This window comes from Medicago sativa, chromosome 8, assembly GCF_051527215.1.
Source record: "Medicago sativa cultivar Bolivia chromosome 8, Bolivia_mono, whole genome shotgun sequence".
Taxonomy (NCBI): Eukaryota; Viridiplantae; Streptophyta; class Magnoliopsida; order Fabales; family Fabaceae; genus Medicago; species Medicago sativa.
Window position 1 is genome coordinate 79,610,946 of NC_140756.1, and position 16,688 is coordinate 79,627,633.

The window sequence follows — 16,688 nt, forward strand, 5'->3', positions numbered from 1 at the left end:
TTTTTCTCATGAAAGAAAGGAACAAAAATATTTCTCTATAAAACCACTACCAACCCACATTTTTTAACATGTTATGCCTTTGATCTTTTTTGGCTCTCTCGCCAGATCAGAAATACGGATTGTCTCACACATAATAGTGATATGTTTATGTGTCATGTGTGAGTTAAACTTCTACATTCAAAACAAAAGTATATATTGAGAAACATGAATGTGAGATGACCAATATATATAATGTCTTTCAGGTTTTGGTGAAGATGTAGTGTCAATCTCATTTTTGGGGTTTCTGTTAGTTAAATGTGATGATCAATCCATTATAAGCTCACTCAAAACTCCAAACACTATGATGAACTATTTTTTTAGTTTTTGGATTTCATTAGTTTAATTTTTTTCTATTAAATATAAGTTTTTCAATGTTCACTTCCATGAAAGAAAAAAATTATCCAATCTCCACTATTTTAAATACCTTCACTTTTGGTTTTTGGTGGGATCTAGTAATAGAAAAATGTAGACGTGTTATGTTAAATTAACAAATTACATATTTATCAGACATTTAAAAATGATGTGATATTTTTTTAATTGATTCTCTTTTTGGGTGAAATAATTACTGATAAATCTTCAACTCCTTCAACTGTCCCATAAAATTATCAGTAACTCGCTCTATTCCTAACACTTCAATGGACAAAACACACACTACTTTTTTCCCTTATCATTTCTATTATCTTTAAATTTCTTTTTTATATTCTTTCTTTTTCTAATTTTCTTTCTCTTTTTTTATGAGAGATGATCATAAACCTCCATCCATCAAACCACTATCAACCCACATTTTTTACCATGTTGTGCCTCTGGTTGACCTTATTTGGCTATGTCACCAGACCTCATACGCAAGAGTCTCACACTTATGGGAGATATGTTAAAGTGTCAATTGTGACTTAAAGTTCCACAATAGATGCAAGTAGATCTTGAAAAACATATAAGTGAGATGACCAATATACATAATATTTTAAAGTTTTGGGTGATGATGTGGTGTCAATCTCAGTTGTGTGCTTTGTGATGATCTAACTCATTGTTGGTGGCCTTGAAACTCTAAACATTTTGATGAATTATTTCGTTAGTTTTTTCAACGTTGTTTGTATAATTTTTATATTAAATTGAAGTTTTTTGATGTTGTTCGCTTTCATGCAATATTTTATAATATCAATCTCTATTATTTCAACTTCCTTCAGTTTTGGTCTTCGTTGGGATTTCACGATAGAAAAACGTTGACGTGTTATGTTGAGTTGACAAAATACATCTTTATTGAACATTTTTAAATGTTGTGGCGTATTTTTAATTGAGTTTAATTTTTTGGTAAATTAATTACCCAAATATCTCAAACTCCTTCAATAAACCGATAAAATTACTATAAAATCACTCTATTTGTTATAACCTTATGGACAAAACACACAATTCTTATTTTTTTTACCACTATCATATCTCTTAATCTGAAATTTATTTTTCATGATCTTCTTTCTTTTTCTAATTTTTCTATCTCTATTCTCATGAAAGATAGGAACATAAACCCCAATCCATTAAATTACATCAATCCACCTTTTTGACCATGTTGTGCCTCCATGTGACCTTGTTTGACTATGTAGTATGTCACATAATTATGGACACAGAGTCGCACATTGGAGAGAGAGAGAGAGAGAGAGAGAGAGAGAGAGAGTTAAAATTTTACATTAGATGGAAGAGTAGATGATGAATAACATAGAAGTGAAATGACTCATATACATGTATCTAAAGATTTTAGATAAAAATGTGGTGTCAATGTCATTTGTGAGGTTTCTCTTAGACAAATGTAATGATCCAATTCATTGTAGGCTTCCTCATAGCTCTGAACTCTATGATGTATTCTTTTGATTGTGGAGATATTCATTATCATTTTTCTCATGTTTAGATTTTTTTTTATCATCTTTCATTTCCTAATTTACTTTCTCTTTACTCATGAAAGAAATGAACATAAAGCTTCGTCCATTAAATCACACTAAATAGAGTGATGTTAATGTGTCATATGTGAGTTAAAGTTCCATATTGAATGCATCAGTAGATGAAGAGAAACATATAAATGAGATGATCCATATATCTAATGTCTTAAGGATTTTGACGAAGATGTAGTGTCAATTAATGTGGTTGTTTTTAACCTAATGTGATTATACAACTTAGTTCATGTTAGCTCTTTTCTTGGATTCAATTTATGTCCCTAATTTTTTATCAGATTAGGTTTACGTCTTCTAGTTTTTTTTTTTTGTTTTTTCTCCATAAATTTTTATCTTAAGAATACTTATTAGAAACGATCCTTAAAATATCAATTATTTTCTATTTTTAATTTAAAAAATGTCTAGAATACTATTTAAAATGAAAGACATGAGATTTTATTGATCATCATAGGTTAAAAGTTATATATTTAATGTATTTAATTAAGAAAAAAGATATCCTATTTAACAAAGGCATTTTTAATGGCAAATTTAATAATTAGTTGTTAGATTAATTTTTATTTCTTTCTCAAAACAAAATTAATTTTTTTCTTCTTCATCCGAGTTTGTACCAAGAACCTCTAACATCATCGGAAAAACACAATCAAGGAAAATCAATAAATACATTCAATTATATAATTGATATTTCATTAAATGCTAAGATGATTCTGCATCTTTTGTAGAAAAAAAAATGATATTGTTTGTAATATTATAATTAAATCAACTATATAATCTGACATATTTTTAGGATCCGTTTTTTTTATCAAAACAAATTGACCAAAAATAATTTGAATTAAATCAATTTTATAAGCAATTAAAAGGTCCTTGCAATGACATACACTCATACTCTCACCCATGTTTATTTCTATTTATCAGGTATAAGTAATTTTCAAAGTATCATCAGAGGCCGGATCACAGTAGAGTCTAGTTTAGGGTCTCATTATCCGCTATATTTTAAAAGGTGTCTTTTATGTAAATGTAAATATTTTGTAAATCTTTCTTCTAAATAAAGTTATTCAAAGTCATTTTTATGATGTTTTAAGTTCAAATCTTAAAGTAAAACTCCATTTGAGTTGAAAAGGTTTTAAATTCTTAATACTTAAACTGCGATGTTACACATACTTGTTATGTTATATCATATACTCGTACTCATTGGTCCTTGCATTTTAGAAGCAATTCAATGGTCCTTGTAATGACATCAATGATATGTTTCATGTTTGAGAAACAAAAAAAAAAAGAAAAATTAAAGCCCAAGAAAAAATGTCACGTCAACATGCTAGATGAAAGTTGAAGATTTTGCTTGTTAGTAAGTTATATTTGTTGTACCTACACACACATACACACACACACACAACTTGTTAAGGCAAAGAGTACATGACTACATTTGATTGGTTGAGAAATCAAACAATGATGATAATTTGATGGTTGCCTTTGAAACATGATTAATAAGTGATAAAAAAATTCAATTATTCTTTTGTCATTATAAGACTTTTACAGCTTTCCGCTTATAAATAAGGTAATTAATAAAAATATTAATGCATGTTTACATAGACACATTGTCTTGTCAAATAAATCACATGTGTAAACTTTTTTATGAGGTGAATTAGACTTTAACGGTCTTTAGAATATGAAGATGCAATGTGTACTTTCGATTTTTAGATGAGGTGAATTAGACTTTAATGGTCTTTAGAATATGAAGATGCAATGTGTACTTTTGATTTTTAGGAAGACATTTGTATATAATAGAGATGTCCTTATAGTACAAATAAAGAAATTAAACACATAAATGAAATCTTGGAAGTTGTGTATTTTTTAGTTTGAAAGTTCAAAATTTTATTTTTCAATACAAATTTAATTTTTTTAATTATAATTTTACCTTCTTAGCTCGTGTCTTCAAGGCACAATTTAGCAAGAACCTTATTCTTAGTTTCTTAAAAAGACATGTTCAAGTATATTTCTTTCTAAATATCATTTTTAAACAATTTTGTCGAACCATTGGTGTATGCTTTACACCTTGAAATGTGATCATCTCAAGGTATCAAATTTGAATCCTCTTATGCAAATTTGAGTAGGCTAGCCTGTACAGAGTTTGATTTGCCTTTAAATGGCCCCCTCTAGCGGATATGAGAATGGTTACCAGAATTAATCGGTCATGGGTCAGATACCGAGTTTTTTAAAAAAATCATTTAGACACTTTCCTAATTTAATCTAGAGATTTAATTGAAAAAAATGAAGCTATTTTTTTTATTTGTTTACAATAGTGAAATTTGCATCTACCAATTTTTTTTTTAAGAAAAACAATTAAAAAAACTTTATATTTTGGTGTGTCTCACACAGATTCAATCCAAACGTGATTGTTACCATTTTTGGTAAATTTTTGTTTTTTTAGCAGAGTAAACTTGGTAATATTATACAAACAATAATCAACTCATAAATATTTTTTTCTTCACAATTTTTTTTTGGTAATATATGGGTATTTGTTTTTTTAGGAAATGGATCCTTAATCGGCTGTAAAGGGTTAACATCGTTTTTTTTACTATCTTAGTGAAATTAAAAATGAAAAAAATATTTGCATAGGTACCATTGCAATTATAAAATTATAAAATTTACACCGTAAAAAAGGACAATTGCTTTGGCACGTGAAAATCTTCTCATTCTCGATTTGATTTTGAATGTTCATAAAAATTAAAAATTACTACATTAATATGAGTAAGTAATAATAACAAAAAAGAAGTAATTAAAAATGAAAATTTTAATAGGGGTGTATTGGATTAGGATTCTAAAGGATTTTAAAAGACTTTTTAATTATGAAAAAGTCTTGTGGTATTCAATCAAGACTTTTTGTAATTTAAAAAAGTCTTGTGGTATTCAATCAAGATTCTTTGTCATTTTAAAAAAGTCTTGAGATATTCAATCAAGACTTTTCATCACTTAAAAAAAGTCTCATGGTATTCAAAATCATTCAAATTTCAAAGGATTGTTTAATAAATTAGATTTTGATGGATTTTGTGAGATTGTCTAGTGAAATTTTAACAAAAAAAAGTCTTTCATGAAGACATAAGATTTCTTGGGATTGTTTTTCTTTAAAAGTTTTTACTATCTCTTTCTTATCCCTTCTTCCTTCTCTCTTCTCCCTTCCATCTCTCCCCTCTTTTCTCCCTCCTCTCTCTCTCTCCCTTCTCTCTTCGTCTCTCTCTCTCTACCCTCTCTTTTCTCCCCCCTCTCTCTCCTCCCTCCCTCTCTCTCTCTCTCTCTCTCTCTCTCTCTCTCTCTCTTCTCTCTCTCTCTCTCTCTCTCTCTCTCTCTCTCTCTCTCTCTCTCTCTCTCTCTCTCTATATATATATATATACACCCTCCGGTCACAAATATAAGCAAAAATTTACATTTTAGGTTCATTCAATAAATGATGTATGTGGACTATTAAATAGACCATATACATCATTTATTGAATGAACCTAAAAGTAAGTTTTTGCTTATATTTGTGACCGGAGGGTGTATATATATCGCTCTTCTCCCTCTATCTCCTCTCTTCTCTCCCTCCTCTCTTCCCCCTCTCTCTATCTCTCATAAAAATAAAATAAAAAAAATAAGAGTATGTATTCAAAATATTATGATAGAGAGTGTGTTGTAATCATTTCTTTTTAATGAGTCCTTAAAATTCATAAAATCTTTTGAAATCTTATAAATCCATAAAATCCTTTAAAATCTTATGATGTAAATCCATTGAAATCCAAATTGAAAATCATGATTGTCTTTTAAAATCATGAAAGTCATTAAAATCCTACAAAATCTTTTAAAATCTTTGAGACTTTTTTAAGCAAAAATTGTCCTTCAAAATCCTAATCCAATACACCCCCCTAAATCTTGCTAAATCACATTAGCTTTTTTTAAGGAAAATCACATTGGCTTTTTTTTTTTTTTTGAAGTAAGAAAATCACATTAGCTATTAATTCATGTTTTGCACTTCTTTTGATATTCACCATTTCGTTCACGCTTTTCTTTCGCCAAGCCTTTGGGATATGCTTGTTGCTGATGCAATATGAACCTTCTTGAGATTGTAGTCATTTTTTTTTCATTTCCTAGCCTTGCAAACAAAAAATCACATTAGTTTTTTTTGAAGTAGGGAATAGTGACATACTTTTTTTTATCAAATAAATACCCTCAATCAATATATAAAAATGGGTTAGGATTAAATGACATTAAAGTGTCAAAGTTAATTTGATGTCAAATTTTAGCCATTGATTGATTTTAATCCAATGATAATATTGATTAAGTTAGTTAAGGTGTCAATGTTAGTCTAAGTTTTGGTCTCCCGGTGGTATTTCCTCTTTCTCTCATATGCTCCCATATCCATGAGTTAGTGTGTTTTCGATTTGACCTTCCATATCCTCAGTTATCTAAAAAAAAATGAAGGTTATAGATTTGCTACTTGCTTAGTTTTTTAGGTACTATGTTCCAACATAGGTATATTGATATACGAAACATGGATTCCTCAAGTTCAAGGCATGATGTTTGGAAAAAGGTAAAAACTTTATGTTATACATGACCTTGATCATAGCTTTATAACAATAAAATATCAACAATCAATAAAATTGATAAACATCATTTCCAAAAACAAATACTACATAAAAATAAATACTTCATATATATTTTAATTGATATGTGGTGCATTTATTCTTTTCTCTTGATTGGCTTCCAAGTCCAAAATAAGAATCCGGTAAAAGACAAAGAACATATAAACACCAATTTTGAATAAGAAATCACAATATTCTTCACACACACAAAATCACAATAAAAAGTAACATAAGAATAAGAAATGTTAATCAAACAATAAAAAAAAAAAAAGGAAATAAACAAATAAAAGAAAAGATAATGTGGTTGAAAGTGGTTTTTTTTTTATGAGAGGAAGAGGTAGATGAAAATAATGAAAAACAATTTGTCTATATATAAGAAAAAAATCATGTCATGATCAATTTTGATTGGCTAATGAAAAATAAATGAGTCATGATCCATTTTGATTGGCTAATAAAAAATAAATGAGTCATGATCCATTTTGATTGGTTGATAAAAAAAATTAAATGAGATGAGAAATTTGAAGATGCCATGTGTACTTTTCAAAAAAATTAAGGCAAATGTTAATTTTACAATATAAAGTTAATTTTAAAATGAATATATTAAAACATTAAAAAAAATTGGCTCACTCCCTTAAAAAAGAATTTGCTAACTGAGTAGAGTAAGTTTTTTATTTTTCTTGAATGACAATAAACTATTAAACGATTCTGACTTTTTAGCATTTATTAATTGAGATTTTTAATGATAGAATAAAAAAATAGTTAAATAAGAGTGTTTTAGCATTTATTAAATGTGCATAATTGTAATTAAGAAAATGCTTGCGACATTTTTTTATTTTTTTTTGGTAGTTCTTTTTTTTTTTGGTAGTGGGTGGGGTTTGAACCCTGGATGGTAGTGGCCGGGGTTTGGCCCCTGGACCTTGCATATTTTATGCATTGTCCCAACAGACTGAGCTAAGCGACATTTAATTATTCATAATGAGTTACAGACCATTATGTTCACTTTATTCATTTGGCAGGCTTACCACAATGTACTCATTATTATCTTAAGGTCATTTGGTTGGCTTGTTGTTGGGTAATTTGGAAGGAAAGAAACAATTGTGTCTTCAAAAATGCGGTATTTGATCCTTCTAGTATTGTTGATAAAGTGAAGCAAACTTCCTTTCTGTGGCTTTCTTCGCATCCGGTACCTATTGCGTTTGGTTTTCATGATTGGTGGAGATACCCACTACTTTGTATGGGTGTCATGTAATTATTCTTTGTATTTCTTTTTTAGATGGTGGCTTTCATGTTAGGTGACTGTGGTTTGTAACAGACTTTGGGTGTTTCATCACTTTAACACACCTTGTACGGGGTGATTCACTCTCTTTTGAGCAATATATTCCATTTTGATTTGTTAAAAAAAAAATATTCATAATGAGTGTTTTAAATCATATATATTTTGGACGAAATTAATTCATATATTTTATTATTAGAGAATAACGACATTCGCAGGGTCCTAAAACATGTCATGTCAGTCGGTCTTGTTAGGATGTTTGAGAGAAGTTAAATCAGTCCTTAATATGCAATTTATTATAATGCTTTGAAAGAAAAAAAAACGGAAGTCAGAAAATTAGAAGAACAGATGCGAGAAAAAATAAATATTATTCAAATCCTTTAACACATGCCTTAGGTAGAAATTTCAAATTGAAATGCATTCCTTATTTTTGAATGTATGAGCCTTCTACATATATTTGTATATTGTAAAAAGATAGTGTGCAATAACAATAAAAGACTTTATCAATGAAATGAATAATAAATTTTCACGAATTTCATAATAAGAAACGATGTATATATGACAGACATTCAAATCTTGCTTAAATTCTTGAAAAACGGTGTCAATTTCACGTCACTCGCATCAATCATTTATAGTCTTTCTTCACATGAAATAATTGAACATCTGAAAAAAAGGCAAAATAAATTGATTCAATACACACAAAAAATTGAACGAAAATATAAGAGAGAAAGAAATATATGGACTTAAGAATCAAGCACAACATGAAGCAAAACAAACATAAGAAGCTGATATGTGGTTGCAGAAAGATGAAGAAAGAAGAAAGCAGATGAAAGAGTCGAATAAAACATCTGATATATATAGTCTAAGAGCTTAAGTATAATATTATTTGAAGCAATATGAAAAAAAAAATATATGACACAATAAAACCAAAATCAAGCAATATGATTGGTTCAACAGAACAAAATTGACACATGTTAAACCACCATTGGAGAAACTCTTTTTAATGACGTGATTAACACCTTTAGTCAATTAGAAAGTTGTTGTATCATCACTTTTTCAGGTACATAAATATTACATTGGCTTAGAATCTTCTTAATAAAGGCAAATTAATACTTTCGATTACATGAATCATATCGTAGCTTAGAAATTTCCATGATTAGACAAATTAATCCTTTTTTTTAAAAGATAGACAAATTCATACATGATTAGCGAAAATGAGTGCGGCAAATAATCAACTCTTCAGTTAAGGTAATAAAATTGTTCGTGGTAGAGTAAAAAAAATACATTTTGCGTAGTTAAACTTTGTTGACCAAATAAAATTAAAGATTGATCATTTCATACTTTTTTTGTAAAAACAAAATTTGGAATATAAAAAAAGTATAAACAAAATTTGAAGCACTAAAAAACCAAAAAATAAGATGTAACAATGATGCGATATAATTGGCTCAACAACACAATAATGACACATGTTAAAATATCATTCGATATAAAATTTTAACTGATGTATTGAGAAATAATTTAGAAATTTGACTACTAACTATAATTATTCAATAACAAAACAATAAATTTTTAAACTAATTTTAGGCTACTAATTTTCGCTTACCAACTAATTAAGCATATATAACATTAAATGATATCACATTAAATGATGCTTAGAATAGAGAGGTGACATGTGTACTTTAGAAAAAAAATAACGCAAATATATATAATAGAGATAGAGATTACCCCACTCTCTTCTTAAAACTATCAAATGTGGTTTACATTAACTATTTTTAGAGATATTTAGTACTCCAATATGATCTTGAGTTATTTGGGTCAAAAAAAAGTTAATATATTTAGTTAAAATTTTTAATCAAATACATCATCTTTTGTTGATTTAAATATCTATTGTAAATAGAATTGGAGGAAGTACTACTAATTAAGAAATAACTTACTTACATTTAAACATTGAGGAGAAATTTATTACCCAATTGATAGCTACAAGAATATTTTTTTGAGGGAGTTAGCTACTATTGATATATGCTGAGTTGGGATTCGAAATTGAAATTCTCCACTTCTCCACATTATGTATAAGACTATAAGTTTAATCATTATGTTGCTTGATAAAAAAACATATCTCTAATTTTATTTTTCAATGGTAACTTTTAGCCTTTACTCTTGCATAAATATTATAGATAGGGCTGGAAATGAGTCGAGTCGAGTCGAACTTGTCTGAGCTCGACTCGACTCAATAAGAATTGACCCCGCTCGAAACTCGACTCGAGTTCGATACGAACTATTTTTTTAGCTCGAGTTCGGCTCGTGTAAAGTTCACGAACAACTCGGTTCGGCTCGATAGGTTCAACTTGTTTGCTCGAGGAACATAATTCAAAGTTTTTTTTTTTTTTAGTTTTTGGCTATAAAGTATATCAGGTTCGGCTCGTTTAGAGTTCACGAACATTTCAGTTCGGTAGGTTGAGGAACATAATTTAAAAGTTTTTTTTTTTGTCAAAAAAGTATTCTTGACCTTTTAATTCATTTAAAAATAGTTGAACTAATATAAAATAATACTATGGAGCATGTTGGTCTTAACTAACGAAAAAAGTAGTAACACCTTATGATTTAACGAACTATATACAACTCATGAACCAACCGAACTATGTGTGTATTATCGAGTCAGCTCATGAACCAATCGAGTCGAACTATATACAACTCAAGTTCAGCTTATTTATTTAACGAACTTAATTTTCAGCTCAAGTTCAGCTCATTTGGTTCATGAACCAAGTTCAACGAGTTAATTATCGAATCGAATTCCGAACTATTGTCGAGTTGGTTCTGTTCATTGCCAGACCCAATTATAGACTATTTTGTTTCCGCTATAACAAATCATAATATGAGTCATTGGGGCAGATCTCCTAGCTAGATTGCGATTAGTCGTAAGTTTCGATCCGTGAATTATGCTTTGTGATTGTGAACATCCTCCGACCTCTCCTTAACACTTTTGGTATATTCATTGGGAGTTTCTTTTTTGAGGACTTAATTTTTTTCTTTCACTAGCTTCTTTTCTTTTTCCTTTTCTCTCATGTAAGTGTAACAAAAGACATGCTAATAAAAATATGCCCTCACTCCCAAATCTCCAAACACTTGCACCAAATATAATTTAATTTACAATTTAATATATATTTTGATTGACAGTTATAAAAAATTTGAATCATATTTTTATAATTTATTTTATTCAATTTTTAGAATCAAATATAGAATAAAATGCTATACTACCAATCCTTAATTTGCTTTATCAAAACAACCGCAACCAGATAACTCCCTTAAAAAAAAAAAAAAAAACCTAGACAATCAGACTCGATAATTGTGATATACAATAGGAGATTACTAACATTACTCTTTATTTAAGCCTTAACAATATAAGAATGCTAAAATAGTCTATTACTTATCAAAAGATACAGTCATCTCAGCACAAGGAAATGTGAGACACAAGTCAACATAACCAAATTGAAAAATCATAAACATTGATCATCAAAAGCCTAAAAATAATCCAGCTCATTTTAGATTGAAAAAACTACAGCCAAGACATTATGGTTTAAGTAGATAATAGCAGCTCATTACAGATCACATAGTCTTCTACTCAGATTGCCATGAGGTCACCATAATTTCGCATCAGCACTATTGATCCTGCAAACAATCCTGCAGCACGAAGCAATTTCTGCAAGGAAATAAAGACAGTCTCAATACTCATACTAAACTAAGTCAAGCTACAAGATATAAATATGAATTAACAGGGTGACACAGTACTTAAATTATGTAAAAAGTACTAAATAGCTTAATGTTGCAACATTATTATTCATGCTGGAATTAACAACAATTCCTCTAAATTATGCTCACAGTTAACCTTCTTAACCACTCGCTTTCCTTGGATAATCAATTTGTGTTCAACAGACTATCATGTAACTTCTACATTAGTTAGAAATCATGCACAAGTTTCAAATTAAAACTGGTCACAGCCAATAATGTTTCACACTTTCACATGAGAATGCCTGAATTCCAATATGAAACTAAAGGCATTGCAACTATGGCTAAAGATACAAGAAGCATAATTGGTTTCTAAACACAAAAAAAGTCTGTTTACACTGGATAAGATCAACTATATAGATCAAACAGCGGCAAGTGCATGAAATCCTATTGCGAAACTTCATGTATAATGATGAATCACTAAATTCTAAATCCTTCTTAATGTTTTTTCTGTCTCATTCTACTTTGTTAATAATATTAATTTCATTGATATACTCTTCTTACAAGGACTTATATAGGTTTTCTCTACACAAGCCAAAACAACAAAAAGTGAGATTTAATCATCTTTTACATGATGGGATAAACCCAACTTTCACACTAACATATTTATGTTAATGTCTTGTGTGTCAACCAATCAACCATAACACTCTCATCTCTACAACATTGAGCATTATGCAATATTCTGACACAAATAACACTTGATAGTTGATACACTCTTCTATTTGACAACCCTACTGAATCATATATCTTCCACTATTACTCTACTATTTCATACAACAAACCTAAAATACTCAAAAAATGTTACTTTTGATTTGGAAGAAAAACAAAGCCATAAGTCATAATATCATTAACACTACTTGGTTAAAAATGCTTACATGTAGGAATACAATCAACGGTTATACAATTCACAAGGATCCGTAACCTCACAAACAAAGGCTAAACAAGTTTAGCAATTAACGGATTTTCGAGTCCATCAAAAATTAAAGCTCCTCCAAAATAAACCAACACACTCAATATAAAAAATACGTATAAAACCATGGGTTGAACACATGAGATACTTTTTAAGTGATGAATATATAGCATTCTGCTGTTCTATTTAAGTGATGAATATAGTTAAGAGTCCATTCTGCAAGCAAAGAGTTGAACACAGGAGAAACTTTTTCAAGTTACTTCTCTTTCCGTATTAAAAGAGGCTCCACTTTGTAGTTTTCGTGTCTTGAGACACAAAATCACAGTGTGAATTTTTTTTTACAGTGGTGCAAATTGATTTTGATTGTGTAAAATTGATTTCAGTTAAAATGATTTATGTTTGGATATATTCACGTGAAAGACGTGAAAGTGAGTTGAACAATGAATTTGAGTAAAAATCACATTTGAAAGCAACAGACAAATCATAACTTCAAATTATAATCAATTCTACGGCCAAAGTCAGTTCTAATCAAGAACCACAGATATACCAAAATCAATTTTAAGTCTTTAAGAATCACTTATGATATATATTTATTTGCGAAGTAAACACATCCATACTCCACCGTATCATATAAAATTCAAGCTCGTGAATCTCAAAGATAAAACAGTGAAATTCTAAAAATTAATCCTCTCTTTTAATCTCACGGAAAAATTAGTGCACGTAATTAACAAATCAATCCGATAACATATAATAAAAATACACATCGTATTCAATCAATCACATAGTAACATAAATCAAAATCGTTTAAAAAAAATCGTAATCGAAAAAGCAGAATAAGGGGAAAAAGAAATCGAATACGAGAATAGGAAAGAGAGAAAAGTTTACCACATTGAAGTCCCATTTCTCATCGTCATGGATTTGAGAACTGATGACGTTTTTGAGGTACTGAATCGAGAAGATTGAATCGGCCATTGATGCGAGAGAGATAGAGAAAGCAAAAGAGGGTTTTAGGGTTTTTGGATTCTCTTGTTTTGAGCACGCACACACAAGTAAGGACGAGGGGTTTTAACTTTGCTATCTGTGTGTACACGTGCCTAGCGCTTTTTATTTTTTTGGTACAAACTTTTTTTTTGAAGGAATTTTTTTGGTACAAACTTGTTCACCACGCTTTTTATTTTTCTCCCCTCAAACAGTTTAATACTTTAATATCATGGATTTATTATATTATATTTTGATACAAAATATACATCGACTTTATCGATTATTAATTTTTATCGAGAAACTTGTCATCGTCTACATGGTCTGAAACTAAAATCTTAAGTATCACTCACACCAATAGGTCTGAAACTAAAATCTTAAGTATCACTCACACCAATATAACGTTGGTAAAAAACATTAAATAAAAGTAAAATATTTTTCTATTAAAAAAGGTAAAGATATACATATATTTTTTAAATAAGTCATGTGAAATATATATTAAATTCAATCAAGCAAATAAAAAACAAAATTACATCTCAAACATGATTGGGTTTAGAAATTCTAAGGATAAGGTGGAAAGAATGATAGATGTTGGGAAGGAGGACTTTGAAGGATTTATATTTCAAAGCTACCTTAAAGCATGATATGACTGAAGCAAATGCCTATGCCATAAAATAGGCTCTTTTAATCCAAATGCCTATGCTTCTAGGGAAGGATGGGAACATTCATATCATTTTGCAAGTTATTTAAGGAAATGGCCATGAGAGTTTTAAATACACATATCAATACTGAAGCAATTTTGATCACCAAACAATGCCGCGTCAACGTTGCATTTTACATAACCATCTTTAAGTGACCGCCATCTAGAATTCCATTGTAGCGTACCCTGATGTTTGCCCTGTGTTTGTTTCTTTCTGCACATCACCTCCCACACTTTATCGTTTTGCCGTTGCCATAAACAGCACAAAATCGTTGCGACGTCGCTGCAAACCCGATCAAGTAACCTGCATAAAAGCTGAAATAAATATCAGACAACCCTGTGGCAGCACCTGTCCGAATCCCACATATCAGCCGCGCACCATATTTGTTTTGCCACTTTACATCCAATAAACACATGCCAATCGTTCTCATAGTTTGTTTCACAATGGGGACATCCATTTGAACATGGAACTCCTCTATCTTGAATTCTCATAAGAGTAGGAAGAATACCTCCAAGCACACCTCAAAGAAAAACTTTGATCTGTTACAGAATTCGCAAACCCCACATTTTCATCCATTCGCCCAACATCATCTCTTTGCACTCGCCATGGCTTGAAAGAATCGTGAATTGGTATCACCATCCTTAAGTGAAATCACCTTTGCTATCTGTTTCCAAAATGCTTCTTCTTGTGCCAATAAACCTCCCATTCAAATATGTACCTCCTTATAACGAGCAATTTGGGAAGCTTGCACGCTGCCCCTCAATCTCTCTAACTCCTTCTGACATTCATCAATGGAAACTCGATACTTACTTTGGAGCTTTCTTCCCCATTCGTTCATATCCTCTGCACAATTCTTCAGCCTGTGCAAAATCCCTCCATCCAGACTTTTCTCCCACCCCCCAACTGCAATTCCATCTAATTCCTCCTCCATCAACCACGAGTTCTCAAATCTAAACTCTTTAACACCCCGCCACTTTTCTGATTCGCAAAGTTTCAAAAGTATAGGGAAATGATCTGAACGGTGTGAAATGACATTATGAAGTTAGCATTGCTGAAAAATATCATACCAAGTTTGTGTAACCATTTCTCTGTCCAGTCTCTCCTCCTTGAAATCTTGCCCACCCCGACCTTTAACCCAAGTAAACGGATAACCAGCAAGGGGAATGTCATTTAAATTACTGTCTTGAATCCGCCTCTTTAAATATTATTACGGGATTTAAAAAGACCTCATATTAAATGCTCAAACATGATCAGCTTCTTGCTTTCATTCTAAGATTTGCATCCCTCACTACTTAACTTCCACACACCTCTTATAATGCCATCAGTCAAACACAATTACTGTACTAAAAAAAAAAATCAAACATGATTACTTTTTTTTTATTTTTTTTATTTTATCAAGTAGCATATTGACAGAAAATTCACCCTAATAAATGAGGAATCTGAGGTTGAAAGGCTAGCGCCTATCACGGGAGTAAAATTCAATTATCTAAAAGATTTTAAATAGAACACGTACAAATGATACAATTGACGCCCAAAATAGGATCACAACATTCCCAGAAGTAGGAAGCTTGCCTAGGTGAAAGCAGTAGAGTTGGCTGGTTGTGATTGGATTCATGGTGATGTGACATTACAATAGGACCTCTTCTGGTTGATGCGTTGCGCCCTGTGACAGAATAGAAAGTCATGTTCAGTGTTCTGATAATCTGAAAATACTGGCAGCTATACTTTATAAACAGAATAGAAAGTGTTTGTTTGATAATTTTATTAGCAAAGCGTTACTTTCAAATTTATTCACCAAAATATTTTGTTTCTGCTGAATTACACTTGACCCTTGTCCACAAACTTTGAAAATTCAAACATCTGGTTTAAGTTTAAACTTTCATTCCACTAGTAATTACACATTTTTACGGTATTTACTAATTAGCTTACTGTCCAATTTGGTGTCCTTTACTAATTAGCTTACTGTCCAATTCGGTGTCCTTAAGTCGATGAAAGTCAAGGTGCTACTATTTTGTTGTAAATTCTGTTGCTAAAATAAATTATGTCAATTTGGTGTCCTTAAGTCGATTGTAGTATATTGAGTTGCACATTTTTTTACGTTCTTTTAGTAATTAAAAAAAAATCTCACAATCTTAGTGTGGTGCTGCCAGTGGTTGATTTGGTCTTAATTACGTCCCTAAACCCAGGCTTTGCATGTCTGTACCATCAAGGTTTCTCAATTAAATTTTGACATTTCAGTTTATGATTCAACGGTTCCACTCTTGAAGATCATAATTGTCAATATAAGAAATAATCAAGTAAATAATTGCAGATGTTGCTTCCAAGTTCCAAAAAGCTAGAAAGAGAGAAAAGGAATGAAAGATAAGGGAAAGTAACTAAAAGCTAGAAAATAGGAAAACACTCTAACTGGCTAAAAGTATTCAGATTACTCTATAAATGTACAAAAAACTAAAGTAA

General features: G+C 30.2%; 1 protein-coding gene and 1 long non-coding RNA gene across 2 annotated transcripts; both read right to left on the reverse strand.

Moving 5' to 3' along the window:
- Positions 1–11,222: 11,222 nt before the first annotated feature.
- On the reverse strand, positions 11,223–13,618 carry TOM5 (mitochondrial import receptor subunit TOM5-like protein). Its single transcript, XM_085732863.1, has 2 exons — positions 13,438–13,618; positions 11,223–11,556 (listed from the first exon to the last, which is right to left on the reverse strand). Exons 1-2 carry the CDS (start codon positions 13,522–13,524, stop codon positions 11,479–11,481), a joined length of 165 nt encoding a protein of 54 aa, XP_085588989.1. The 5' UTR covers positions 13,525–13,618; the 3' UTR covers positions 11,223–11,478.
- Positions 13,619–13,952: 334 nt separating this feature from the next.
- LOC146901992 (uncharacterized) lies at positions 13,953–16,274 on the reverse strand. The gene is made up of 2 exons (XR_015021551.1): positions 15,745–16,274; positions 13,953–15,569 (listed from the first exon to the last, which is right to left on the reverse strand). It is a non-coding gene; the product is annotated as an uncharacterized LOC146901992 (long non-coding RNA).
- Between the last annotated feature and the right edge of the window lie 414 nt (positions 16,275–16,688).

Bases quoted from the DNA above. Each gene is read 5' to 3' on its own strand.
- TOM5 (XM_085732863.1), bottom strand. From the start codon at position 13,524: ATGGCCGATTCAATCTTCTCGATTCAGTACCTCAAAAACGTCATCAGT. The intron at 11,557-13,437 runs GTAAACTTTTCT...ATTTCCTTGCAG, and splicing joins AGAAATGGGACTTCAATGTG to AAATTGCTTCGTGCTGCAGG.